The sequence below is a fragment of the Arvicola amphibius genome, chromosome 8 (genome assembly GCF_903992535.2).
Source record: "Arvicola amphibius chromosome 8, mArvAmp1.2, whole genome shotgun sequence".
NCBI classification, from domain to species: Eukaryota; Metazoa; Chordata; class Mammalia; order Rodentia; family Cricetidae; genus Arvicola; species Arvicola amphibius.
The window spans coordinates 14643287-14669843 of NC_052054.1; the positions used below are offsets into that span (position 1 = coordinate 14643287).

General features: G+C 42.8%; 1 protein-coding gene across 6 annotated transcripts in view; it reads left to right on the top strand.

Moving 5' to 3' along the window:
- Syne1 (spectrin repeat containing nuclear envelope protein 1) overlaps positions 1–26557 on the top strand; it is a 467607-nt gene that overhangs the window by 388467 nt on the left and 52583 nt on the right. For all 6 annotated transcript variants that reach the window (XM_042055521.1, XM_038339737.1, XM_038339735.1 and 3 more), the window contains 9 exons: positions 678–860; positions 1515–1661; positions 3973–4127; positions 5136–5283; positions 7434–7528; positions 10437–10671; positions 12411–12605; positions 16227–16352; positions 19285–19440. In XM_042055521.1, coding sequence (XP_041911455.1) covers positions 678–860; positions 1515–1661; positions 3973–4127; positions 5136–5283; positions 7434–7528; positions 10437–10671; positions 12411–12605; positions 16227–16352; positions 19285–19440 — 1440 coding nt within the window. The remainder of the gene's footprint in view (positions 1–677; positions 861–1514; positions 1662–3972; positions 4128–5135; positions 5284–7433; positions 7529–10436; positions 10672–12410; positions 12606–16226; positions 16353–19284; positions 19441–26557) is intronic.

Sequence of the window (26557 nt, forward strand, 5' to 3'; positions counted from 1 at the left end):
AATGCATTTACTTATATAAAGCAAGGAAAATATGATCTAAGGTTTCTAGTTACTGCCTCACCTAGCGTACCATGGTTTCTGTCCTCTCGCTCTCTCTTTTCTGTTTCTCTTTCCATATATATCCTTCTCTCACACTCTCCCTCCACCCATTCCTCCTTCCTTCCCTCTTTTCTTCCTTTTCCGTCCTTTCTTCTTTTCTCTCCCCCTTTCTCTTTCTTCTCTTCTTCACTTCTCCTTTCCCTTCTTCTTGGTTTGGTTCTTTCTTTCTTTCCCTTATTTATGTATAATATTTGCATCTCTCTGAAGTCCTATAATGAGCTTATGTAGCTTGTATTATAATCACTCTGCTTTTTTCCTGGAACTGGAAATAGGTGTTTGTGTACTGTAGGCAAGTATGCAATGGCTAAATTACATCCCCATCCTAATCAGAAGAGTGGTGTGTGTGTGTGTGTGTGTGTGTGTGTGTGTTATATCATATGTATAGTTAAACTGTTAGTACACATAATTCATACTTTTTAAAAATTATAACCAAACCCTGATTACTTTTCTAAGGTGAAGGCATTTAATGTAATGAACACACAGGATCTTTCCTACCTACGTGTGTGACCCTCGGCCAAAGCTGTGAATACCGAGGAGGACACGGCACGGGCTTCACAATGTGTGCCTCTGTTCTTTAGGACCTACTCAAGGGACTGGGAGCAGTCAAGGACTCGCTTTTCGTCCTCCGTGAGCTAGGAGAACAGCTGGGGCAGCAGGTGGATGCTTCAGCAGCCGCAGCCATTCAGTGCGAGCAGCTCTGCTTCAGCCAGCGCCTGAGCGCCCTGGAGCAGGCGCTTTGCAAGCAGCAAGCAGTGTTGCAGGTAGGGAGCCTCCAGTGAGCGTGTTCTGGACTTGGTGTTTCTATGTCTGGGGGGAAAACACAGGACGTGGATTCTTCAGTGCTGTGGTGACACTTCCTGTAACATCAAGACATAAAAAAGAAAGAGAAAGAAAGAAGGAAGGAAGGAAGGGAGAGAGAGAGAGAGAGAGAGAGAGAGAGAGAGAGAGAGAGAGAGAGAGAGAGAGAGAGAGAGAGAGAGAAATCAAACTTAGAGATCTTGGTGGACTCAAGGAAAGGTGGCTGGTTTTCACTGTTCCCTACAACTTGCTTTTAAAATTGCTTTAGTTTATCAGGTCAGCCCCTAAATCATACCCACTCTCAGCGTACACCCAATGAACCAACACTAAATGGCTTCAATGGTAATTTTATATGGGTTTAATAGCCTTGAGCAAGAACCGAAATACTTCAAAAATGGTTTATTTGTATTTAATAGCTTTAATTGGTTATTAGGAAATACTATATAGAAACAAGCAAGAAAAGCTACACAAATAGGAAGAAAAGACCCCTCTTGCCTCACCGTTTTAGGAACAGCATCTCATGGAGGAGCATCACAGTCGTCCCTTGCCCTCTCGCTCGCTTTCATAAAAATGCCCATCTGTTTCACTACAATGCCAGTCTCTTCTTGACAACATAGGCTGGAGTCGTTGACTATGAGACATTTGCCCAGAGCTTAGAAGCCCTGGAGGTCTGGCTCGTGGAAGCCGAGGACATCCTCCAGACACAGGATCCCACTCACTCCTCCGACCTCTCCACCATCCAGGACAGAATGGAAGAACTGAAGGTGAGTGTGCGCGCAAGCTTCCCTCCAGATCTTACCCTCAGAATCCTCAGAAGCTCGAGGTCAACTCCCTGCCAACCACTTCCTTCTGAGACCCCCACCGACATTCGCCCAGCTCTTCTTCCCTGTCCCTCTGAGAGGAAAGAACAGAGTGCTGGTGATAAGTTGCCTGCCAATATCAGCCCTTGGGGACCACCTCAGCCATCTTTTTCTCCCCCAGACCCACCATGCCTCTCATAGAAGTTCCCATGCATCCCCCACCACATCTCTAACCTGATCTCCTCCCAGGCCAGCCTGCCCTGTCTCAGGCTGTGATGAGTACCTTAGACCTTGCCTCTACGCTGTCCCACCCCCTTTATCTCAGCTACTGAGAGACCTTCATCTTTAAAGTTCTGCTGAATTATGTAGACTCAACCAGCCTATGTTGCTTCCATATGGAAGCATCACATGGATCCCATAACTGTTATGGTACAATTTGTTAATTAATAATATTAATACAAGTTTTAAAAGGGAAAAGATTTTATTGGATTACCAATAATTTTGAATTTTGCATAGCTAAAAATTTAAAATGTAGTAGATTGCAAATTGTGTCATGTATTCTTTTTCCTAAAGTCTTCCATGTAAGGCCCAGGGAGATGGCTCACTCATTAGGTAAAGTCCTGGTCACATAATCTTGAGGACCTGAGTTCAGATGTGTAGTATACATGTAAAAAGCTGGCCATTCCATCATGTGCCTTCTGGTACCCATGAAGCAAAGACAGAAGGGGTTCTGGGGCTTGCTGGTTATCTCATCCGGTTAAATTGATGTGCACCAGATTCAGTGAGAGTCCCTGTCTCAAAAAATAAGGTAGAGAGCAATTGAAAAAAATTAACTCTTGATATTGCCTTGTTTCTGGTCTCTATATGCACATACATGCATGTGCACCTGCACACATATGGCCAACCACATAGATACATGCAAACAATCCTTCAGTGAGTTTCTAGTGCCCCTAGGACAAAGGCATCATTATAGACCAAGGCTGGCATCATTTGGCCTCCATCTTTCCCAAGGTCCCCTTCTGACGTCACCATTCATCAGCTTCTCTGACCACTGAACCTTGCCATTTCCAGCGTCTATATGCCTGAGATTTCTACTTTCTGGATTCTCGCCTTCAATGGCTCCGTCTCCCACAAACCCAGTGGACTCATGACCATTTTGGCCAATGAGACTCTCTCAAGGAAATCTGCCCTCTGTCTGGGGGGGGGTCTGGCTTTCCAGGACACACTTTTATGAGTGACATAATTCTAGGCCATGGTTTGTCACGCCATTGACTTAGGTTGGTGGCAGTGGATGGTTTCTTCTGTGCTTTCTCCTGTTGGAGCAGTAACTTTCTCCCTGTCAGTGCATAAGGAGAAGGACCAGGTTACATTAGTTTCATGGATGCTTACCCATGGAAATTCTACCATCAAGTGCTTAGATCGTTGGTTTCAATAATCAGAACGATATGCTTCTTTATGGATCGTGAGCCTTTCAAAGAGCATGCAGTGAAAACACACACAACACCCTGTCCAAGGGGACTGATGAGTTCTGCTTTCTGTAGCTGGTTGTCTAGATGGGAACAAGAATCCACATGGAAAATAGACATTTACTTTGTTTGAAATCCTGATTGTTGTTTGCCTGGGGCTTCCCAACTCAAGAATATGAAACTGATGCTCTTGGCCAGTGGATGATCTTTTCAAAATCTGGGTGAAGCCATGTTCCTTCTAGTAAAGACTGGGTAACTTCTCTGTACCTGGGTCTACCACTTTGAGCCACTTGCTTGCTTCTTGTCCCTCCCTCTCTTCATCATTAGAAAGGGAACTATAATGGTCCTTACCTCATGAGGTTTCTTTTAAGAATAAAACGAGTGAATCCTTGTAACCCTATAACAGTACTTATTCACCCAGAAGCTATATCACAATTGTTATTGAATAAAAAGGGTGTATTACCATAAATCAATTAAGTTTAATGAGTATGCAATGATCTTTTCAGTCATCAGCATGATTTTTATCCTCTCCTGTTCTGTGGAGAGGAAACCAATCCTGGAAATAAGATAGTACATGTGAGCTTCTACTGTCCATCAAAGGATAATGATTAACAGCACAACAGCGGCCTCAGCCAGGCAGGCTGGGGAGATCTGGGCAGGTGTCTCTCTGGAGATTGTGCCTGGCCCTGAGGAACTCTGCAGACAAAGAGAAAGAGTCTTCCTGATGTCAGACATGCACAGTTCACAATAAAGATAGCCCCAGCCTTTCCTGAGAAGGTGCTGAGCTTGCTTTTCAATGTCACCGGCAGGGACAGATGCTAAGGTTTAGCAGCATGGCTCCAGATTTAGACCGTCTCAATGAGTTGGGGTACCGGTTACCCTTGAATGACAAGGAGATCAAGAGGATGCAGAACCTGAACCGCCAGTGGTCTCTGATGTCTTCTCAGACCACAGAAAGATTCAGGTGAGGCAACGTCTGAGTCACGTCAGTAATTTCTGTGCGTTTCGTGCTGCTATGACAAAAATACCACAGACTGGGATACATATATATATATATATATATATATATATATATATATATATATATATATACTATTTTTCAGGACTATACTATATATGTTGTGTGTATATATGTGTATGTATATGTGTGTATGTATGTATATATGTGTGTGTGTGTGTATGTATACATAGTATTTTCTCAGGACTGGGAGTGTAGATTATTTAAAATCCTTCTCAGCTGTGTGGCTGGTTCAGGATCTGCCTTGTCTCAAAAACAAAGCAGAAAAAATAAACAAGAATATATTATCTGCCAGCCATGGGTTTGGGAAGACCGATGCTAAGGTGCCAAGAGGTTTGGGTATCTATTGAGGGCTGCTCTCTTCCTGTTCCTCAAGGCCTCCAGAGCGGGGGAACCACCTTTTCACATGGAAGAAAGCCAAAGCACGGGGGGAGGGCCTCACATGTGGAAGGGATGGCCTCACATGTGGGAGGGACGGCCTCAGGGCCAAATGAGCCTTTGAAACTCCCACGTTTGGAATACTGTCACATTGGCCTTCAATTTTAACACAAGAATTTCAAAGCAGATACATTCAAACTACATAACCAATAATATCAGGAGACTATGAATTCATTATATATTTGTGTGTATACACACACACATGCAAAATCTAGAATTTTCCAGCAATAACGAAAACTTAAATTGTAATTTCCCATGTCTATAAATCTAAGCTATGTTTTAATTATAAATATTGTTTTTAATGAGATCCTATTTAAAGGGTAAGAATAGTTTTAAACAATCAAAAAGTTAATATTTTAAATGTTGATGACTTGAGATTTTAAAATTTTATCACCCAACATGACATCTTTGTAGTGGTCTGACGGACACGGGGGGGGGGGGGGTATGTCATCTCTTTTATATGTGGGAGACACAAGGGTGACCCCGTAACTGTTCTTCCTTGTCCGCCACCGTCAGCAAGCTGCAGTCATTCTTGCTTCAACACCAGACTTTCTTGGAAAAATGTGAGACGTGGATGGAGTTCCTGGTTCAGACAGAGCAAAAGTTAGCAGCGGAGATTTCAGGCAATTATCAGCATCTCTTGGAGCAGCAGAGGGCGCATGAGGTAAGTGGTTCAAGCAACTCGGAGTTGACAGGAAGTTTTCGTGGCCAAGAAGTAGTGGCTCAGTGGGTAATGGTGCCTGCTGCCAAGCCTGGTAGCCTGTGTCTGCTCCCCAGATCCCACATGGTGGAAGGAGAGAACTGATTCCTACAAATTGACCTTTGACCTCCACTTGTGTGCCTCAGCAAGCATGTACCACACACACATACATACAGGCACACACGCACATACGTACACACATAAATAATAAATAAAAGTTAATAAAAATTTTAAAGGTATTTTTAAAAATTATCCCATAACCAGGCATCAGTCATGCTAATCCTCAGGAAGCAAAGGCAGGAGGATTGAGGCAAGTTCAAGGCCAGCCTGATCTTTGAAGGATGTGTATAGTAGATTTTGCTAGTCTCAAATATGTGCCAATTTCCGTTTCTTCTTTCGTCTGGCAACTTTAATATTTTAAGTTAAGAAATGTGGTTTGGCTCTCTTGCCATGGTTTTCAGGCCTGTGTTCATCCATTGTCATGGCCTTGTACTGAAGTGTAGAGAGTGTCTGACTTAGAGTTAGAGAGGCCGGTGTGACTGGGCACGGTGGCACTTGGACGCAGAGGCTGGTGAACGGATCTCTAGGAATTCAAGATGAGCCTGGTCTACATCGTGAGTTCCAAACCAACCAGGATGCATAGCAAGATGCTGTCTCAGAAAAAAAATAGACATTGTGACACACACGTGTCAACACAGCGCTCGAGGTTCAGAGGGGAGGATTGTGAGTCTCAGGTACAGCCCGGGCTCACAGCAAGATTAAGGCCCATCCTAGTTGCACACCAAGACCCTGTCTCAAGAAGAAGAGGTGGGAGGGTAAAGGAGGAGCAAGAGGAGAGGCAGGAGATTATAAAGAGGCAAAGGAGAAGTAGAAACAGGAAGAGAAAGTGGAGGAAGAATAGGAGGATTCGGAGGAAAGGGGAGGATTATTGTAGTTAAAACTTGTCTGGGGAAAAAGAGTGGGGAAAAGCTGAAGGGATGCAGAAAATCAGACAAGGTCTTAAGTCAGTGGTAAGAAGCAGCTCTGAGAAAGAATTTGATAGTCTTCAACATAGTAAACAGGGTTAGCCCACAGCTCAGTCCTTCACTCCCAGGCGCTTGCTCCTCTGACAAACACATCCACACAAACATGCATGCGTATGGTTCATAGCTGCTTTGGTCATAGTGGGCACACAGTGGGAAGGACCCAGCTGTGCATCCACAGCTGGGTGGATGGAGTGTGCTGTACTCACACAATACAACTCAGAATAAAGTAAGTTCTTAAGACTGCCTGGATGGAGCTCACAGATGCTGGGAGGAAAGGAGGAGCCACTATTATTATATACAGCATTTTGTTGGGTGATGTTGAAAATACTTTAAAATCAAATGCTTGAAATTCATATTGGAAACATAATAAAAATTATTAAGTGAATATTGTAAATGTATTGATTGCATGCTGTGGGAATTATATCCCTAAAATGCTGGAGTTTTTTTTTTTTTTTTTTTTTTAAGAAAAAAAAAGCAGTAGAAGCTGAGAATGGTGGTATGTGTGTCAAGAGGATCCCATGTGCCCAGCAGTTCAAAGTTGACTGGGGCACTTGGTGAAAACCCATTTGCAAATAAACAGTACTAACAGCCAGAGAAAATAATTAGAAACATGGGGCTTTTTTAATTATTATTTTAGCTTTAGTTGTTTTTAAGGGGTAAAAATTGGACCTAGGGCCTCAGGTTTTACCACTGGGCCACACCTGAATCCCTGCAGGGTTTTGTCATGGTTTACATACTTATAATGGGATGATTTTACTAGCTTGACTACCCTGAAAAACAGTGAGCTTTAAAGACGATAAAAGACCACGGAGTGTAAATTCATCAGTTTCCTTATTAGGTTAACTTTTAAAAAATAATAATAATAAAAAAAAAACGGGATGGGATAAGGCTATATTTAGTCATCTAATTAAAACCCCAAACTAAAACTTTGTCTTTAAGCTTATCTTAATTAGTAATTTAAAAAGAGGTTACTCCCACACCGCAGATGGGGCTGAATGTGGTTTTCCTAGCCCCGCTCAAAACAAACTGCAGTAAGTTATCAGAAGAAATTAGGGATTTTAAAGTATATCTCTTTCTTTCAAATTACAGCTGTTTCAAGCCGAGATGCTGAGTCGCCAGCAGATCCTGCACGCCATCATTGTTGATGGGCAGCATCTTCTAGAACAAGGTCAAGTTGATGACAGGTAGGATCTTTGATAAATTGTTATGAAGAAAGTTTCCCCAGTAAATTAGTCATTTTCTTTTTAATGAGAGATTAGAGGGCATATATCCAATCTTCCTGAGGCAATTGTATTATCACGGGGCCTTGGTAATTGAGGGAAAGGCTTGCCTGAGTCTCTGAAATGAGTGAGTATTGAATCTGCAGCGAATGCTATTATTTGATATGAAGGACGTAGGATAATTGGAAATCACCTAGCCAACCTTTGCTACTTATCTGTAGGGACTGGAGTTAGTGAATAGATCAGAATGGATTGGATCGGTGGTCAGTAAACGGATGCTGCTAATATCTTCCTGCACTTACTAAAATGTTACTCCTAAAAGGAGCAAGGTATCACCAGTCTTGACTCCCTAAATGATGAAAAACTCCAGATGCATGCAGGTACTGATTTGAGCGAGGTTGCATAGCTAAAGGCAAAATCAGGCTTGGTGTTGAGGGCGCTTGGTGGCTGGGACTGGCCTCATTCTAGCCAGGTTCCCCAGACCATACTTCTGTGTTAGAAAACACTTTGACACCTTCAACCATACTGTGTTAAGTGTGAAATGCTTCTTACCCTTCATTTAAAAGCTAAGTGTGAAGTTGTAGCTTCTCTTGTGACGTGAGTTGACAGCATCGTGTGTCTGTATCACCTAGGACCAGCATTCCCTCATCTACTTTCCATGTTTATATTTGAGGAATTGATTTTAGTACCTATGTATATGTTCCTCATGCTCAGGACGAGTTGTAATTATAATTAACCACGTGTTCTTAAATCATTAGAAAATAAGCCTATTTGTTAGAAGTTTTATCTTTAGTGTTTTAGAAGCAATTTCAGCCTTCAGTGGTTGTTCTGTGGGAAGTTCACAAGAGATTTGCATGGTTAAGATTGGAACAGTAATGTGTGACATCATACTTACTCTACTCTAAGCAAGCCAAACTTAAATGTGACCATTACTGAGAATTTAAGACTCTCCAAATCCAACAAATTCAAATGTAATTGCCTTTTATCTTTTGCTTTGTCGGTCTGTAGCCAAGTCTCTAGCATTATTACAAACATTCAAGTCATTAAGTGAAATAAAATTAAAAATTCCTGTTCAAGCCAACATCTATTAAATTTTAAATGCTAGCATTTGGGGAGGGGAAACACAAAAGAGAAGAAAATGGGAGAGTTGGAACTAAATAAAGAATTTTGAGAGTTGCTAGTGAAAATCAAAAGACAAATTGGATGAGAGTTTGTGGATGGCAGAAAGAATCCAGACAAGAAGGATTTGTGTGATAAAAGTCAGCATGTGGGGTTTGTCCTTAGAACCTCAGCCCTGGGACGAGTCATTTTTGGTAGCTCATCAAGGGCAGCCAGATCAGGACAGTTTACATGCTAAAGACAAGGCTCTCTGGAGATCTTGACTATCACCTGATGCCTGCACTTCTTTATGCTTTCTGCTTTTATCAAGTCTTGAGGTGACACATTTTCAGAAGACATGTCGTGAGGCTAGCTCCCACGCTTGGAGTCAACTAGGATCAAGTCTACTATGATACATTCCCATGTATTTATGCTCACAAGAAAATGTGATTTTCAGAATATTGTCATTGCCCTAGGAACTCCTTTTTAAAATTAATGCAAGAAATTATTTTGATTGTTTTATACCCAGTACTTTTAGTGTTTTATGGTGATTAATTAATTGGCTTTTACTGTACAATAACCATTTGTTCCAATTCAATCATTCAACAAGTTTCTTTTAGAAGTGATGGCACATTTGCTTGTAAACTCAAACTTTAAAGTCATCTCAGATAATAGGATGTATCAGTAAGAAGGATTTCAAAGCAGTGTAGAGTTCTAGAATATTGGTTCATTGATCAGAGTCTCAGTGATAGCAGAAGTGACAGGAGATGCTGTGTTTGTGATCAGCACTAAAAGCTACGAGGAAACATCCCATTAGATGCCTGCTACATCCTATTAAAAGCCATTTCTATGCTACAATTTGCACATTAAATAAAACTTTATAAAGAAATGCCAGTACATTTTAGGATGGAAAATAGGGGGAGTGCATCAAAACATCTGCAATTTCTCAGCCTGAGTATGAGAATGGTCATGTGAAATGCACTATTCCAAAGTGTACGAGAGATCTTCATCCATATTGGGTTGATAAGTGCGATTTCTTTTTCTAAAAAAAAAACCTGTGAAATTTACCTAAACTATTCAAGGACAATTTCTAATTTGCTTGAGATGGAGTCATCACTTGTGAGGGTGTATTGAGAGTATATATGAAGTACATTTTAAAAAGAAAAAGACAAGCCGGGCGGTGGTGGCGCACGCCTTTAATCCCAGCACTCGGGAGGCAGAGGCAGGTGGATCTCTGTGAGTTCGAGGCCAGCCTGGTCTACAAGAGCTAGTTCCAGGACAGGCTCTAAAAAAGCTGCAGAGAAACCCTGTCTCGAAAAACCAAAAAAAGAAAAAAGAAAAAAAAAGAAAAAGACAACTTTTAACATAGTGTAATTTAAGTGGCTTGGTTTTGATTTTCCAAAATGGCTTATGATTTTACCTGGGGAGAGAGTTTGTGGGTAGATCTAAGCACATGCTTTCCCATTGCAGGGTTTAAGAGACGGTCACAGGCTCTTGAGACACCCCCCAGGTGCTATACATACTCGTGGAGGGAGTGTGTGATAATTACCAGAGATTTGGTTTTTATCTGTGCTGAGATATGCACTCACCATTTGTAGGCTGGTAGTCCAACTTTAAAGACAACTTGCAACCCAAAGAACAGACCACGGCTTATTTGAAATCTCCACCCATAAACCGTTTCTGAGGACTTACTGTTTGGAAAATATATACTAGCTGATACCGTGACAATATCCAAGACAATAAGTTTTTTACTATTTAATTATTTCCTCACCAGGGATGAGTTCAGCCGGAAGTTGACACTCCTTAGTAATCAGTGGCAGGGAGTGATTCGCAGGGCCCAGCAGAGACGGGGAATCATTGACAGCCAGATTCGCCAGTGGCAACGCTATAGGGAGATGGCAGAGAAACTCCGCAAATGGTTGGTAGAAGTGGCCCATCTGCCCTTGAGCGGTCTTGGAAGCATCCCAGTCCCACTGCAGCAAGTGAGGACCCTCTTTGATGAAGTGCAGGTAAGATGCAAACAGTGCCCACAAGCCTCCTCTGCATGTCCACTGCATTTGACCTTGACTTTGGTTCTTCACATGGACTCTGAAGTAGCCTGAAAATCAGGACAGACATTCTTAAGGGCCAGCTGAAACATGCAAAGTAATTGCATTGCACCATTCCTATGGAAAAGAAGGGATCAGAGCAATTTAAAGCCTCCCGAAAGATTCCTCTACTTTTTACACCAAGGCCCACAGCAGTTCCTTGCATCCCAACTTGGATGGAAAGGCAAGGGCAAGGAAAGACAACTTGGTGTTGATTGGGGAGATTTAATCATAGAACCTGGTCCCTCCCAGCACTGTTAGCCTGTCCACATATGTTCATGGCCCTCCTTCCTTAAAGGGCTCATCTGGCTCCTCCTTTGTCCCAACTTCCCTGAGAAAAGTCATCTGTAGACATGGCCTCAACTACCACTCCCAATAGAGAAGGGGCATTTATGCCCAAGTCAGCTGCTGAGGTTTTGATTCATATATCCAACTACCTTTTCGATTTCTATCTGTGTACATAAAGCTATGACCCCTGGCTGACCTCATTCTCCACATTTCAGGTCCCCAGTCAGAGGAATGTTCTACTTTCTGATCTAGTGGTCTAGATCCCAAGAGTTACCACACAATGAACTTCTTCCTTGTCTCTCACTTCCCGCACTCAGTCAATCCTGAATGTCCATCCCCGTGGCTGCTGCCTTAGGAGTTTCTGCCTTGGTAGACGGTAGATTAACCTGTCTCATCACGTACAATGCACGCCTTCTTCATTCCGCTTTCTACGCCCCCCCATCCCCCCCCCCCATGAATGCTTTTGCTGTAACTTTCATCCAAACACATTGCCCCCCTGGTAGTGCTTTCTGTGACCATGTAAAAGCCAAATCCCTGGCTAGGTGGGGTAGCATCATTCAGTAATTGCAGCATTTCCGAACCTAAGACAAGGTTGCAAGTTTCAGACCAGCGTGAGCTACATACCACAGCTAAAAAAAAAAAAAAAAAAAAAAAAAAAAAAAAAAAACGTTTAACATCTGTCTAAATAAATGGTGGGATAGAGCAATGGGTCAGCTTTTAGGAACACTGGCCGCTCCAGAGGACCCAAGTTTGATTCCCAGCCCCCACATGGCAGTCACCACCATCTATAACTCCAGTTCCAGGGCTTCTTTATCTGGCACCTTCGTCTAGGCTCCTCAGGCACTGTATGCACATGGTGCACAGAGATGAATGCGAACAAAATACACACACACACACACTTTTAAAATTTGAAAGTTCCTCTGCAAGTTGTCACTACCATTCTTACACAGGTACTTCCGACCCAGTCATGGAAAAGTATGTTGCGTTTCCTGAGTTCGTCATGTTTCTCTTAGCCGGTCAATGCTTCCCTCCTCATTTCCCTTTAGGAAGGTGTCTCTCCTTTCTCTGTCACACTCCTCGGAGTCTGATTGCATTCACATGTCTTTCAAGACTCAGTCAGCCTTGACAACTCTGAGAGACCGACTGTGTGTACCCATGCTGGGACAGCTGCCACCCTACGATTCCTGGGCCTTCGTCCCATAGGCAGAGCACCTACTGTGCTGAGATTATGCTTCTCATTCATTTCCACTTGGTTTCTCTAAGATGCAGGAGCATGACGTACGCATTCTAACACATAAGGCGGTCGAAACTTCCTCTTAATGGGGAACCGGTGAAGGAAAGAATAAAAACTAAGATGCTCTGGTCCCTTTCAGTTCAAAGAGAAGGTGTTCCTGCGCCAGCAAGGCAGCTACATCCTGACGGTGGAGGCCGGCAAGCAGCTCCTGCTCTCGGCGGACAGTGGCGCTGAGGCCGCCTTGCAGGCTGAACTCACAGAGATCCAAGAGCAATGGAAGTCAGCCAGCATGCACCTGGAGGAGCAGAAGAAAAAGCTGGCTTTCCTGTTGAACGTAAGTTCGGGTCGGAGGTCCCTTTTAGGAGCCGTGTTGCTTCCTCCTGTTGTCTCACTGGGACAGCACGTATGCAAGGTCATTGAGCAACACTTCAGTGTTCTCATCCATTTTATTGAAGACTCTGTCCTATCTTGCATGACCTGGAAAAGTTTCCCAATTTTCAGCACCTCGTCTCTCAGGAAAATCCCCCAACAAAGTAAGTGAAACCCTAATAAGGCTGTCCAAGTGATTAATTCTGATTAATGGCCAGTGCTATGCCTTGCAGCATGTGACAACTTTAGAAAGCCAGGCAGAAACTCAAGAAGCAGATTCCATTCCCTAAATTGCAGACTAAAATGGTTTTTCAAGATCGATATCTCATATTTTATAGCCAAGAAAAAGCTGGCCCAGAATGAGTCTCTTGATTTGCCGTGGTCCCTCTAAGCAGGCTGCCATTGGCCAAAACTCTCCAAGAGGCATCTTAGGCCTTTCATTGACCACAAACACTGTGACCCCCAAAGGCATTGAGTTTTCTCCATACTGTCTTCCCCTGCCCTTCCTTCCTCATACAGTGAGCTTGCCCTGCCCATGCCCTTACTATTCATAATTTGTCTTAGTTCAGTTGTTATTGATATGTGTATGATCGGTTCATAAGGAAGCTCATGATTTTGTATATGAATGAAAAAAGAAAAAGAATGCACCCTAAGTTCAGATAAGGTCATGATGAAAACCATAGTTATTGCCTTATCTTCAAAATGGTTCTAATTTTACTTCACCCATTTGACCATTGTGAGAATTTGCCAGAATAATCCCAGGAAGTCACGAGGTTGTGGGCACATGAGGGCACATGAGTGACAGCCGTTGCCGTTATTGATGTCATTAAGACTTAAAATTGTACCCAGGAAATGTCACAGCTCTGTACATGTTGGCAATCACCAATTTCTCTTGATTACTTAGTATAGCGTACGGCCTCTTTGGGTGGAAGGAGACAGTTCACAGTATTTGAACAGATTTATTCTTTCAAATATTCACATCCATTGGGTTAACTTTGGGAATCATGTGTGTGTGTGTGTTACCATATAGTATATACACAATATATATTATATGCCATAATGCATTTTATATATATATATATATGCAACATATATAATATACCATAATAATACATTATATATTATGTGATATATATAAATAACCTTCTGAACAGGAAACAATGAATCAAAATGCCACCGACTATATGTTCAGTACCACTATTTGCTTGCAGAGCAATTCACTGGTAACATAATATGCCTGAGTCATTTGTCATCATCTTGGTGTCGGGCAAGGATTTACAACATTGTAACTCATTCTGGCGAGACTGTGTTAATCTTCTATTTTTTATCTATGATGTGGTTTTTGGATATAGTCCCAGGATATAAGAATGCATAGTGTCTGAGTCACTGGATTCGCTTGTCTCACCTGTCAGTCCGTGTATAAAACATTCACTCTGATGGACAGTTTGCAGAACAGGACATGATGTTAGTTCCTTATCATTTGTGCAGAAAAAAAAAAAGACTCGGTGGTTAGCTTCACCATCCAAGTCATCACTGGAGATGGGAGTCTATTTTTCTCTTCTCAGAATTTCTTTAGTTTTGAATCATGCACTGCATTCCGTTTGCCCTAGGACGTCTTTAGAGATTAGGAATTTCATCTTTGCCCAGACTCATTTTCATGTATCTTTACACAAATGCTTTCATAATGCCGTCTTTAGCTGTTAGCCTAATGCTCTGGGTATGTAGGCCCCAAATACTCATGGTTTGCCTGCTTCTCTAACACTGATTTTGTCCTGAGAGGCTGACCTTCTCAGTGCCAGTTCTGTGAACAGCCCTGGGTATGCGTTGAAAGCTTTAGGGTGTATGCTGATTTAATTGAAAACGTGAGGTCTAAACAGGGGAGAATTTTTTTGTTTACACATCACATCTATAGTACTGAGCATGGCAAGCAGAAGGACACCCGGATATTGTAAAACAGGAGAATTGACACAAACCTGAGCCTCATAGCCAACAGCATTCATAGTTTTGGTTTGCCGGGCCCTTGTTGGTGTTAATTAGGAAAAGGAGATGTCCTTAAGCTTCTGTGGAGTTCCATGAGAGAATTTTAAAGAGAAATGAGAACCTGGATACAAACTCTAAGGAAGCAAAGACACTAGGTTCAAACTTGCATTTTCCACTAAAGGTGTTTGGAGTAATGCTGTCTGTGGGTGGCTAAGAAGAACATTCTAGAGTGGAAAGTAGGGAGAACTGAGGCAAGAGAAGACAGGTGACGAAGGGAGACAATGGGAAGAGGAAGGCACCAGACTTTGGTACCATGTTGGGCTCTCAGTCATCCTAGCTCTTAAAGCATTTGTCTTTGGAATTGGGTGATGCATTGCATGGGGAATGACCATGGGGCAAATGGTCTGGGGAGGGCACTGAGAGCATTGTGACCAGGAATGGGCAATAGAACCACAATGGGAGAACTGGACAAAACAGCATGGATTTAACTGATTGCAATTTGACAGAGCACTAAGGGACTGGATGATGGTTGAAACACACAGGGCAGTATAAAACCGAGATTCAGTGCAGTTCCTCTCCACTTCTTTTAAAGAAAGCATTTCAAAAGTTAGATAATAAATACATGTGCCATTAAAAAGCCTCAAGTTGAGGTATGTAGTGTGGAAATTGAAATTCTCTGTAGCACCCTCGCAGGTGTGCTGCCATTCCCCAGAGGGAACCCCTGTTACCAGTTTGGTGTGTCACATGTCCTGATAGACACACACCATGCCTACTTCACCTTGTCTTCACTCAGAGATCCAGCGTGCTCTGGGCTGCCTCTCTCTACCATATAACCCGTGATAATATCAGAACATGTGTCATGAGACGGATACTTCTTAAATTGTGCATAGCCTCTCTTCTTCCAGTTCTCAGCGAGTGGCTGTCTCTGTGCTTACACGTAATCTTTTCAGACATAGTTGAGCCTGAGCAAGGTGAAAACCAGGCAGACACCATGTTCGTGATGCCTGTGGTGGTTGCCTGTCTGCATTTCTGGCTCTTCTTTACGTCTAGAGTGAATTAGAGTTAATTATCATTTTTATATTCTATTTTTCTCTTACTCAGGCTTGTTTGCATTCTGAGGAGATTCTGTATCTTTTTTTTCACCCTCGTACGTTTGGGAGAGTGTAGATACTAGGTGCAACTGTGTGTGAATTAGGAGAGAGACAGAAAACTGGAATAATCTTCACACTGTATGCATAAATTTTAATTCAGTTACGCATAATTCTTTGGGTATTGTGCTTGGTGCCTTGATAGCTATTGCTTGCTTTAATTCTTCAACAATTGTAGACTCTATTTTTATTTTCTCAGGGAAAACCAGCATATTATATATATATATGCTTACTAGAGACAAACAGTTAAAAGGAACAGAGTCAAGCTGAACTCAGCTCTTATGACAAATGCATAGTGTCCAAAACGGCATTGAGTGTGAACATGACTTCCCACAGTGACTTAGTATAATTATATCCTGGAAATTAAAGAGAGTATTATTTTCTTTATTTTCATTTTTATTATTTTTTTGTAGTTTCTCACCCCAAATGTGTCCAATCTATTTCTCCTCCAATGGCAGGACTGGGAAAAGTGTGAGAAAGGGATAGCTGATTCATTGGAGAAGCTCCGAACTTTCAAGAAGAAGTTGTCCCAGCCTCTACCAGACCACCACGAGGAACTCCACACTGAGCAGATGCGCTGTAAGGTATGGGACTGGATGGAGATTGTCCCTGTCACCTATCCACATTCCTCAGCTGGAATAAGGCTTGTGAGATCACATCTCAGGGAGATGCTTGGGGCTGTCTATGCAATCATATAAGGTCCTTGGAGAACCTATTAGGGAAGGCAGCAATGCAATGAGAGACCTCCTTTGCTGATTTCCTGTAGTTGAAGTTATGGGCCAGTTTATAGATTGCCCAGAGGAAGCAAATGAAAAATTGAAGACACAGCATAAAAGATATTTAAAAGCTGAGTCGAGAGCAATAAATAGTGGCTGTCTTTCTGAGACATCCGCATGGGAGAACCATTGCAACAAAACAGTCCAGCCTATGAAAGGAAGGACAGGATTGACATCTTGGAAAATCTACAGACTGGGGCAGAAGAGCACACCCTACCTGGCAGACCCCTCTGTACAGAATGAAGGAAAAATAGCCGATCTCTAGCAAAGCAAGGAACCACCCAATCCTTAAGTCGCTTGGGGCTCCGGCCACTTGCAGGCTGTGATTGCCACCTCTGAGCACGATTAAGATCATCACCTCTAATTGTACTTGGAAGCAATCAGTAGTAGCACAGACCACTCCCTAGATTATGAGGTCACTAAGACCAGCATGATTCAGTGGCTGTAAGATTTATTCCCTGCACACCTGTGTAGCCAGGCGGAGTGCCTGGCCAGCACTTCTTGGCTGAGTAAAATGCTGATCATATCAAAAGTAACTTCAGAAATGCTTTCTTTCAACTTAACCATTTCTAGAGTTTCCACTGTCATTTTTGCATTACTGCTGTATGATAATCCCAGTTAAAAAGTTATAAAATATGTTCATTGAAATTTGAGAAAGGCAGCATTAGGAAAATGAAAAAAGTGATACACATTATATCAAAGACGATAAATGAAATATCTCACTACATTACACTAAGATGCACGAGAAGGTCATCTGGAGGTGGTGTTCAAGAGGCTAAGGCAGGAAGACCCTGTGTTCAAGGCCAGAATGGGATACATGACTGAGCCCCTGCCTCAAAAGAAAAATATGTGAAGGCTATGAACATTAAATTGAGTATATTTTTAAACCTGTGTAGCGAGCTGGGTGGTGCCAGTGTACACCTTTAATACCAGTACTCCGGAGACAATGGCAAGCAGATCCCTCTGAGTTTGAGGCCAAACCTAGTCTGCAGAGTAAGTTCCAGCACAGTCAAGGCTACACAGAGAAACCCTATCTTAAAACAAACAAACAAACAAAAACAGATTCATAGTTAACTATCCAAGTTTTTATTAAAGAAATTATCTGATAAGCAAGAATGGGCATGATCTAATGCTAGATTCCTCCTAAATGCCAGCAGTCTCTCATTTGGCATGACACATGTGGGGTCATGTCATTTCCCTTCAACTAAATGAGAAAATGGAAGCATCTAGAATAACATTAATGTTTCACAATAGTAATTGATAAATGTCTCTGAATTTAAAGTCTGTATTTCATCCACGCTGCCTGAACTAATGGGTAGAGTCTGAACTAGTGGTCTTGGGCTTGTATGGTAGTTGTTACTCAGGTGTGTGTGTGTGTGTGTGTGTGTGTGTGTGTGTGTGTGTGTTCTTTGGTTCAGTATGGTTTTAGAGAGGATTTTGCTGTGGATCCCATGCTATCTTCAAACTCAGGGTCCCCATATGGTAGCCTCTGGAGTCAGTGTTGGGAGTACAGGCGAGTATCGCCACAGTTAACTCTTTCTTTTTAAATCCATAAACTAAATGTGATGCTTGACTGGGGGAGGAGCGGGATTGATATTAAAAAGTAAGGTCCTTATTCTGGCATAACAACTGATCTGTCTAGAGGTATAGGCAGAATGCTGCATATGTATTCACCTAGAAAGTCTGGTCTTTCAGCCAACTGTTCTTATTTTGATACTCCATCGTCATCTCCCAAGACACTCGGACAAGTGTCCCGCTTTTGAGTTCCGAGATAGGGAGGAAGTGGTTCCAGACAGTTCCACTGTATTCTTTCCCAAAGCACACTCAGCAGCAAAACAAAGCAATTACTTGGAAATTTCAGGCTAAATCCTTGTTTGCTTAAATTGCCTGGAAAGTTAGCCCCAGATACTACCGTTAATTGTGCTTGCCTTTAGCAACTTGTCTCCGGTGTGAAGAGACCAGAAGGACAGAGAACAGACTGGATGAAAGTCTCCATTCATTCACTAAGTGAGCTGGAATCTAAAAGCAACAGCTGGCAGAGAACAAGGGTGACACAAATTGCAAACCTGGTCACCTGCTAGCACATGGCAGAAACTCCCATCTGATCATTCTAATTTTGCTACTGGGATTTTTTTGGTTTTCTTTAAATAATGCCCCCAAAAGGACAGGTCCATAATCAATAGCTTCAAAAAAACTCTCTGATCCTACAGAATTTGCAGCTAGTGGATTATTTGAAATGCAGGGGGAACTGTAGACAAGCTTGGTATTCATGGTGAGATATCTGTCACAGAATGTGTCGACTCAAATAAAGCTCAGCTTAGGAAACTCCTCTCTTAAATATTGCGCTAGTGAGACCAGGAAGAGGGCAAAACTCATGGGTGGCTAAGAGGTTATGAAGTCAGCTTCGCTGTGTTTGTGGTCTCAGAGTTGTACAGCGATATAAATGTAGAAGAAAGAAGGCCATTACACCGAACATCTTGAATCTGAAAAGACAAGCACTGTCCCAAAAAGATCAGTGAGGTGTCTAACAGACGGTAGGAAGGTTCTGCAGGGAGCCTTGGTATTTTAACAGAACATGGGAGGCTTTCAAGTTAGGTGGGATGCAAATAAAACAGAGCTCAAGTTTGGTGCTCAGAAAGAGTGTGTAGGAAGAGAATTAGACTAAGAAGGGTCACTGAAGCCCCTCCAAAGGGTTAAAGGAAGACGTCATGGGGGTTCATGAACGTTTGTTCCCATGTAGGAATTGGAAAACGCAGTAGGGAGGTGGACAGATGACCTGGCGGAACTGACGCTGCTGAGGGATGCCCTGGCTGTCTACATCAGTGCCGAGGACATTTCCATCCTGAACGAGCGCGTGGAGCTTCTGCAAAGGCAGTGGGAGGAGCTATGTCACCAGGTAAGATATGGTCTGAACGAGTAAGTAGCTGTTCAAGATGGGAAGGTGGGAGGCGATCCATGACACCAGACAGGCTTGGTCCACGTTGGGACCCATCCCGTGACTCACTGTATGGGCAGAGAAGCCTGTGATCATTGCCAGAACAAATATTCTGAAGGACAACTATATCATCGTATCATACTTTGAACTCATCTATACTGAAGTCTTTCTTTCTCTTTCCCTTCCTGGCCCAAACTGTTGTACTCCTAGGTGTGAGTTTCTAGCTGAGTTAGTACTGGTGGTACATTCTGGATTTTAAACATGGAAGAAACACATTGTTTTAATGTTAGTTACTGTTCTGAGATAGTTTTATTTGTTGGAACATTCATAGTTGTTTCTCATTCATTCCTGGGTTTTATGGCGTTGTTAGGCTTACCTTATTTATTAAATGCCTTTCTACGTGTACACATTGCTAAAAAAGATTACAACTTAGGCTTTGAAAGGGGACGATGGATGCAAAGATGGCAGGAGAGCAGCCTGGGTGAAAAGGGCTGTCAGGCGAAGGTTCACAGTGCAGACTGCTGGCTGCCTGTAAGAGCCTGCGACTGCACTCGGCGGAAGTCTTTGTGCCTTGTTCTTTTGTGCTGTGCCCTGAGTTCCACACCTGCCACACTGCCAGCTATAACACACCTGAGCACCCATGCATGCCATACTGCTGGCTATAATACTCAGAGTAGAATACCTGCCACACTGCTGGCTGTAGAACACCTTGAGCATCATTCCTGCCCTCACTGCAGGCTCTAACACACATTTGTTCACCGGATTGGTCATTGCAATTATTGTGAACATAGGTTGTAATGGAAATTCCTTCCATCACACTATAATTTATATTGTTTAAATTATATAGTTTATAATTGCACTGAAACTAATGTCAGCCTAGAAAGTCCTGTACAATTATGAAGGAAAATCTATATGAAGAGATGAAAGTGATACATAAAGATACTGGCTAGCTCAGGGTGATGGGCACTGGAAAATGTAGAGAAAACGCCAATTGAAATGGATAAATCCTCAGTGCTGAGGTGGGGAGTGGAGGAGGGATTGTTGTACAGGGAACACGTCTGTCATGACCAAGGTCAAAGAAGGAGGGAGGACGGGAGAGATACAGGGTTAGAAGGTAAAAGAACAGGCTGATGGAAGGGGGACTCTGTCCACGCAAACTCAAATTTCTTCGTTCCTGTACCAGTTGATACCTCTTTGATTTTCCATCCTCCCCAGTTGACATGACATTATGGGTTCTTCTCATGCTTCTAGAATCATCCAACAGATTTTGAAAGGCTCTTTCTTACGGTTTGTTTGATATTAAGAACAAATATGTTCCTTGAAACCTCCCCCCAATACTTAAATCTAAATCCAGACTTTGCTCCCATGATGGATCAAAGGAATATTTGCTTGCATGCTTAGAAGATGTTTCCTGTGAGCATACCTTGCAAAACGAAGCCTGCAAGAGATGGCCCTCACCAACATGTGAATGTTTTGAGTTCAACATGAAAGTGGCCACTTTTCATAGGGCCAAGTTCTCAGTGATGGCGTGCGGAGCCTACACCGAGTTGTTCATAGAGAGAGTGACAATATTAATCATTGCTCAAATTATTTTCTGAATGCTTCAACATGTACACATTACTACAATTACCACGTTATAATAAACAGGCCTTATCACAATGCACCATATAAATGGAAGGCATTAGATAAGTACTGATAAATAGAAACTATGACAGCATTGTTCATTTGCCTCTGTGAGTCTGCTAATCTCCACTCCCTCCCTCCTTCCACCTCTCTCTTTCTTTTTTCTTTCTTTCTCCCTTTTAGAAATATTGCCCGTATGGCAGCAGTCTTCCCTTTCTAGATTTATTGATTTATATAGCTCTTTTATGTGTCCATGCATATGTCTGAGGGTATGCACCTATACCATGAACATGCAGGATCACAGAGGCCAGAAGAGTGTGTCCAGTCCCAGGAGCTGGAGTTAGTACAGGCTAACATGACAGTTATGTTAACTGTACTAACTGACAGTGAGCTGTCATGTGCATGTTGGGAGCAGAGCTCAGGTCCTCTGCAAGGGTAGCAAGCCCTCTCGGCTGCAGAGCTGTCTCTCCAGCCCCTAGTCATCAATTTCCTAATTCTGAGAGAAGGAGAGAACTGCTTTCTCTCCTAACATCTTTCATTGATTAAGTAGAACAAGTCAGAGCAGACTCATTTCTCTTCAGACAGCTGTCACTTCCGATTCAGCATTCACCTCACCCTTCCTGGCTGACCTTCACAGCATACCTTCTTGGAGGCCTTGATTATCATCCTCCTCTTACCTAGACTGACTACTTCGCTTCTGGTTTTCTCATCTATTTTCTTTCCTATCCTACAACCCTGCAAAGTCTTTTTGGGCAGTGGTCCACCTTAGGGTTGTCATTAGTCCTATGAATTCCCATTTCCTCCTTGTTCCACGCCATCAATGGAGCATGCCTATTTTTTATGAATGTTTGTAGTCTGATCCCAAGACTTTGAGGCCCGTAGATGCAAAGGCCTTTTCTTCGGACAACCAGTGCCTACAGCAGTTAAGTGTTCTCTGCATATGACTAATAACAAAGGCTTTGTACTACATGTATGTCCTGATACTTATGGTCCTCTGAGGATAAAATAGTGACAGAATTTTAATATTTTGGAAATGAAGAAAACTATGATCATACAATAGTTTTGATTACATAACAATGCCATGGAAGTATCATTATTGCTAATTCTTCAGTCAGACATTTCAGGTGTTCTAAAATCACCCACTAGACTTAGAAAACTCTACTTGAAAATAGAGCTCGAATGTACCATTTGGCCATGTGATACACTGTGAAGACATTAATGCCTTGCACCTGTGAGTAGACCAGACCATGCAAAAGAGGAAGCAGCTAGGACTTATGGTGCTTCTAGAGACTTCCTCTGCCAGAGTCGTAAAGTATGAACATAACACTTAATTGCCCTGAACCAGTCCAATCTACATGTATCTAAACCAGTGAGCATTTAGGCCTGGGTCTGGCAGGGTGCCAGGATATACTAATTCTCAAGGACAGACACAGAGGAGTAACGAGCTCTTAAGGTTGTTGTTTCCGGTGAACTTCTATCAAATACAAAACCACAACAGGAAACAAGTTTATGGCCAGCTCCGCGTAAAAGCCGACAAACTCAGCTGAACATAGCCGGCATTATGTCGGCTAAAGGAGGGCACATCCTGCCCTGCTCCTTTAGAAGCAGAAGCAGCTGATGAGAAGCGAGGCGTAGCTGGGTCCACAGATGAGGATGAGGAAGACCTGTAAGTACATGAGAAGATCTGTAAGTAGATGCTGCTGCGGAAGCCTCAGAACCAATGCAGAAGGGGATTAGGTTTTCAGCCAGCCCGGGAGATCTGTTGTAGCTCGGTTCAGCTGTGGATTCTGTCGCTTTGCCTCCTCTTGCTTTGTAGAACCGTGTGTGGTTCTAGCTGTAATGTAAATCTACAACACCACACCACTAGAATCGCTCATTTTGTATGTGTATGTGTGTGTGTTTACGCCCACAATGTCATGAGAAAAATATTTACTGTTAGAAAAAAAACTGTGCTTCCTGTTCAGCTGTCTCGCTCTGAAGGCAATACACTGTGGTTCTACCCTTAAGAAAATGAAAATATGTACTGAGCTGATAAACAATTTCAGGGTTCCAACTGAATCCAAAGAAAAAAATGGTTCATTAAATATAGCCGAAATACTCAGTTTATAAACGGCATCAAATGCCACCCTTCTTATGAATTTACATCTTTGCAAAAAGATCTGGGCCCTGGCTTACACCCAGTGCTGGCAGCCCACATATTTAGTGGGTTTTTTTTTTTCAGTCATAGCTCACAGTAAACAAATGAAAGCCATGCCTTCGTAGTGAGAGACAAGCTCGAAGGAGGTGAATTCAAGCTGGTCCCTGGAGATGTTGAGCACACTACTGCTAGGGAGAGAAAAGATCAGACTTAGATGGGGGGTTGACAAACCGGTGGTATACACCAGCCTTTTCTGAGCTGTTCGCTTGCCCGTGCCTTCCTGTCTGCACGCCACATCCTGGAATACAGTGCAGTACTTGACACACTGACGATGACTCTTTCTTGCAAACAATAAATACCCGTGTTTGGAGAAAGTGGAATGTCTATTTACAAACGAAAAGAAGGCTGATAGAAGACAAGGGACTTGTTCTGGTCTCCCCAGCAGAGTAGTGGAGGCTGGCCTTGAGTCTCAGATGCTTCTGGACGTGACCCTACTGTACAGCATAGCCCGTATCAAAGAGGCCATCTTTTCTGATCCTGCCTTTGACTGGCCAAAAGCTGATACCTGAAATTGTCCAGCTCACCCTGGGATGGGGTATACCTACTCCTCAAAGAAATAGGTGCTATCCTGTGATAATCCCCCTGCAGGTGTTGGTGAAGGGGTGCCCTAGCATCCATTTTTGGGTCATGGCCAGCATGTGGAGGAAGCTACTCAAGAGTGGGACAAAGCCATCCCAAACTCTTAAGGAGGAAGCTTCTTGTTCTTAGAGAGAGGAGTTTCCTGTAAGTTTCTGTATCAACTGAACCCGGGTTTTAGCCACAACACCAGCCTTCCCGCTCTGACGCCCTATGATTGACAGGTAGAGAATCCGCAGTCTGAGTCTTTCAGGAGAGCAGATCCTTCTGTGCTGACTGACATCACTGCATAGCACAGTCTGGGCAGAGCTCGGAGTAGATAAGCTTTGTCTATGGAACCTTGCAACTTGTATTCCCTGTTAATCCCCACCCCAATGAGTTTCCCACCACTTGCCTCCTCTGTATTATTCTGCCTCAAAGAAAATGAAACGACAACCTGTGTTGCATTACTGAGGGAACACTGATGGACTCGGCAGTGGTACCCAATCTGGAGAAGTAGTTATTTAAATAGGATTAATTAGTAACCCCAAAGAGGGAATTTCTAATGGAAAAATTTCCAAAGCTGTGGTACAACTGTGTGGCCTTCTCTTCAGGAATCTCGGGCTCCTCGGGTTGCTCTTGTGGATAGTATTGCGGGCTTGTTACCTGATTCCGAAACTACTCTCAGGCATAAGATCATAGACAAAAGGGGTTCTATGGGACCTAGAATATTGTCTACCTAATCACTAATAGTCAGAGACAGCATTGCTAGCGGAGAAGCATAGGATAACTTTGAAGTTTTTTTATTCCCATTAAAAGGAGATTAATTTGAAATACATGTTAAAAATAGAATGCTAGGTGTAGTGGTTCATGCCTATAATCTCACCTCCCAGGGAGCAGAAACATAAAAATGGCCACCTTATATTTGAGGCCAGCCTGGTCTATGTAGCAGGTACCATGGCAGGCATGGCTAACACAAGGAAACATTACATCAAAAAATAAAACACACACACACACACACACACACACACACACACACACACAATATAAATGATTTGGGCAAGGTCTGGGAATCAGAAGCTGTAACCCCAGCACTCAGGAGGCTGAGGCAGAAAGCTCATGCCTTCCAGACCAGCCTGACTGCTAACATACTCTGAGTTTGATGTGAGCCGGAGCCTGACATCCACCGTGAGGTCATGTCTCAAATGCTTAACATACAACATTTTCCACTAATATTTATTTGAAACTTTTCATAGTAAAATATTGAGTTAAAAAAACCCAAATCCAAATGAAGAAAATTGATGCATTTCATTCAACGGAGTCAGTGACCGGCTGGCTGTGACTGGGTCTCAGGGGACCGTCCTCCAGCTTTCTGATAACCCCACTAATCAAACTTCATTTTGCCAATAGGCGGTGACTCTCAACTATAAGCACGCCTAGGTAACTCAAACAGCACTGCCAACCAAGAGCATTATGAAGTTACAGGATTTTAGAGTCCTGGAATGAATCGTTATAGAGTCTGAGAGACAAACAAACCATTGTATCAGCAGCAGTTAAGGAACCCTTAAAAGTAGTCTGCCCAGTTTCTTGAATGGGCGAATGGATTGGTTCATTTTTCTGTAAAGAAGATAGATATACAAATGGCACAGAAAGTTCATCAGTGCCCTTATCCTCTAGGGAAGGATGAATGAAAATCAACAGTGTTAAAGGACTTTTTACCACTAACATGGCTCTTGCCAAAAAGACAGAGAATGACCAGTGTGAGAATATAAAACACTGCAGCCACTTTTGACCAAAAATTGTCGATGTTACTGTATCATCCAACGATCATATTAAGGATATACCTAAAGAAATGAATACTGTGTCTGTGCATATACCTGTGCAAGACCTTGTGTGGAGGCATTATTCGGAGTCAATCAGGATTCGAACCAACCAAAATGCCCACAGTCAGATGAATAAACAGATAAAATATATCACGTCTATGTAGTGAACTGATCTCAACAGTTAGAAAGAATGAACTATGGATATATCCTTTAACATAGATGAACGTTTAAACTTTGCTAGAAGTGAAAGAAAGCCACTACAGAAGAACATAAACCTTGATTCCAATTTACATGGAACGTTGGAACTAGGCAAACACACAGAGATGGAGACTAGTCCAGAGTTGGGAGAAGTGTACAGAGAAAAGCAAATGACTGCTTATATGATACCCTTTGTCTCTGGAGAGACAAAGTCAATTGTGTGTGTGTGTGTGTGTGTGCACATATGTGTGTTACAGAAGGTGATATAGATATTGCTTACCTCCTAGGGGTTGGGTAGTCTGACACCTCTGTCTGCATGCTACACAGACTCCAGGGGAGTGGGGGAAGCTAAAGTTACCTAGTTCATGAAGCTGCATGTCTGGGCAGCCCCAATTCAGTGCCGAAGGTCTAGAAGTTCCCGGCAGAGTCACTGGTTTTCAGTCCACGCTGGAGAGGTGGAGAATCAGAAGTATGATGTCAGTGGAGGGAGAAGAAACAGGGACGGCCAGTCGCTGAGGAAGCAGAATCAAAGATACATAGGTGCATGCTCTGTTTTCCTGAGACCTCTTTGTATCTGGGCTGACAAATAGAAAATGCCACCCACTTTAAGGGTGGGTATTTCCCCTTCAGCACACAGATCCTGGGGTACACCTTCTAGATGATTCTATAACCCATCAAGTTG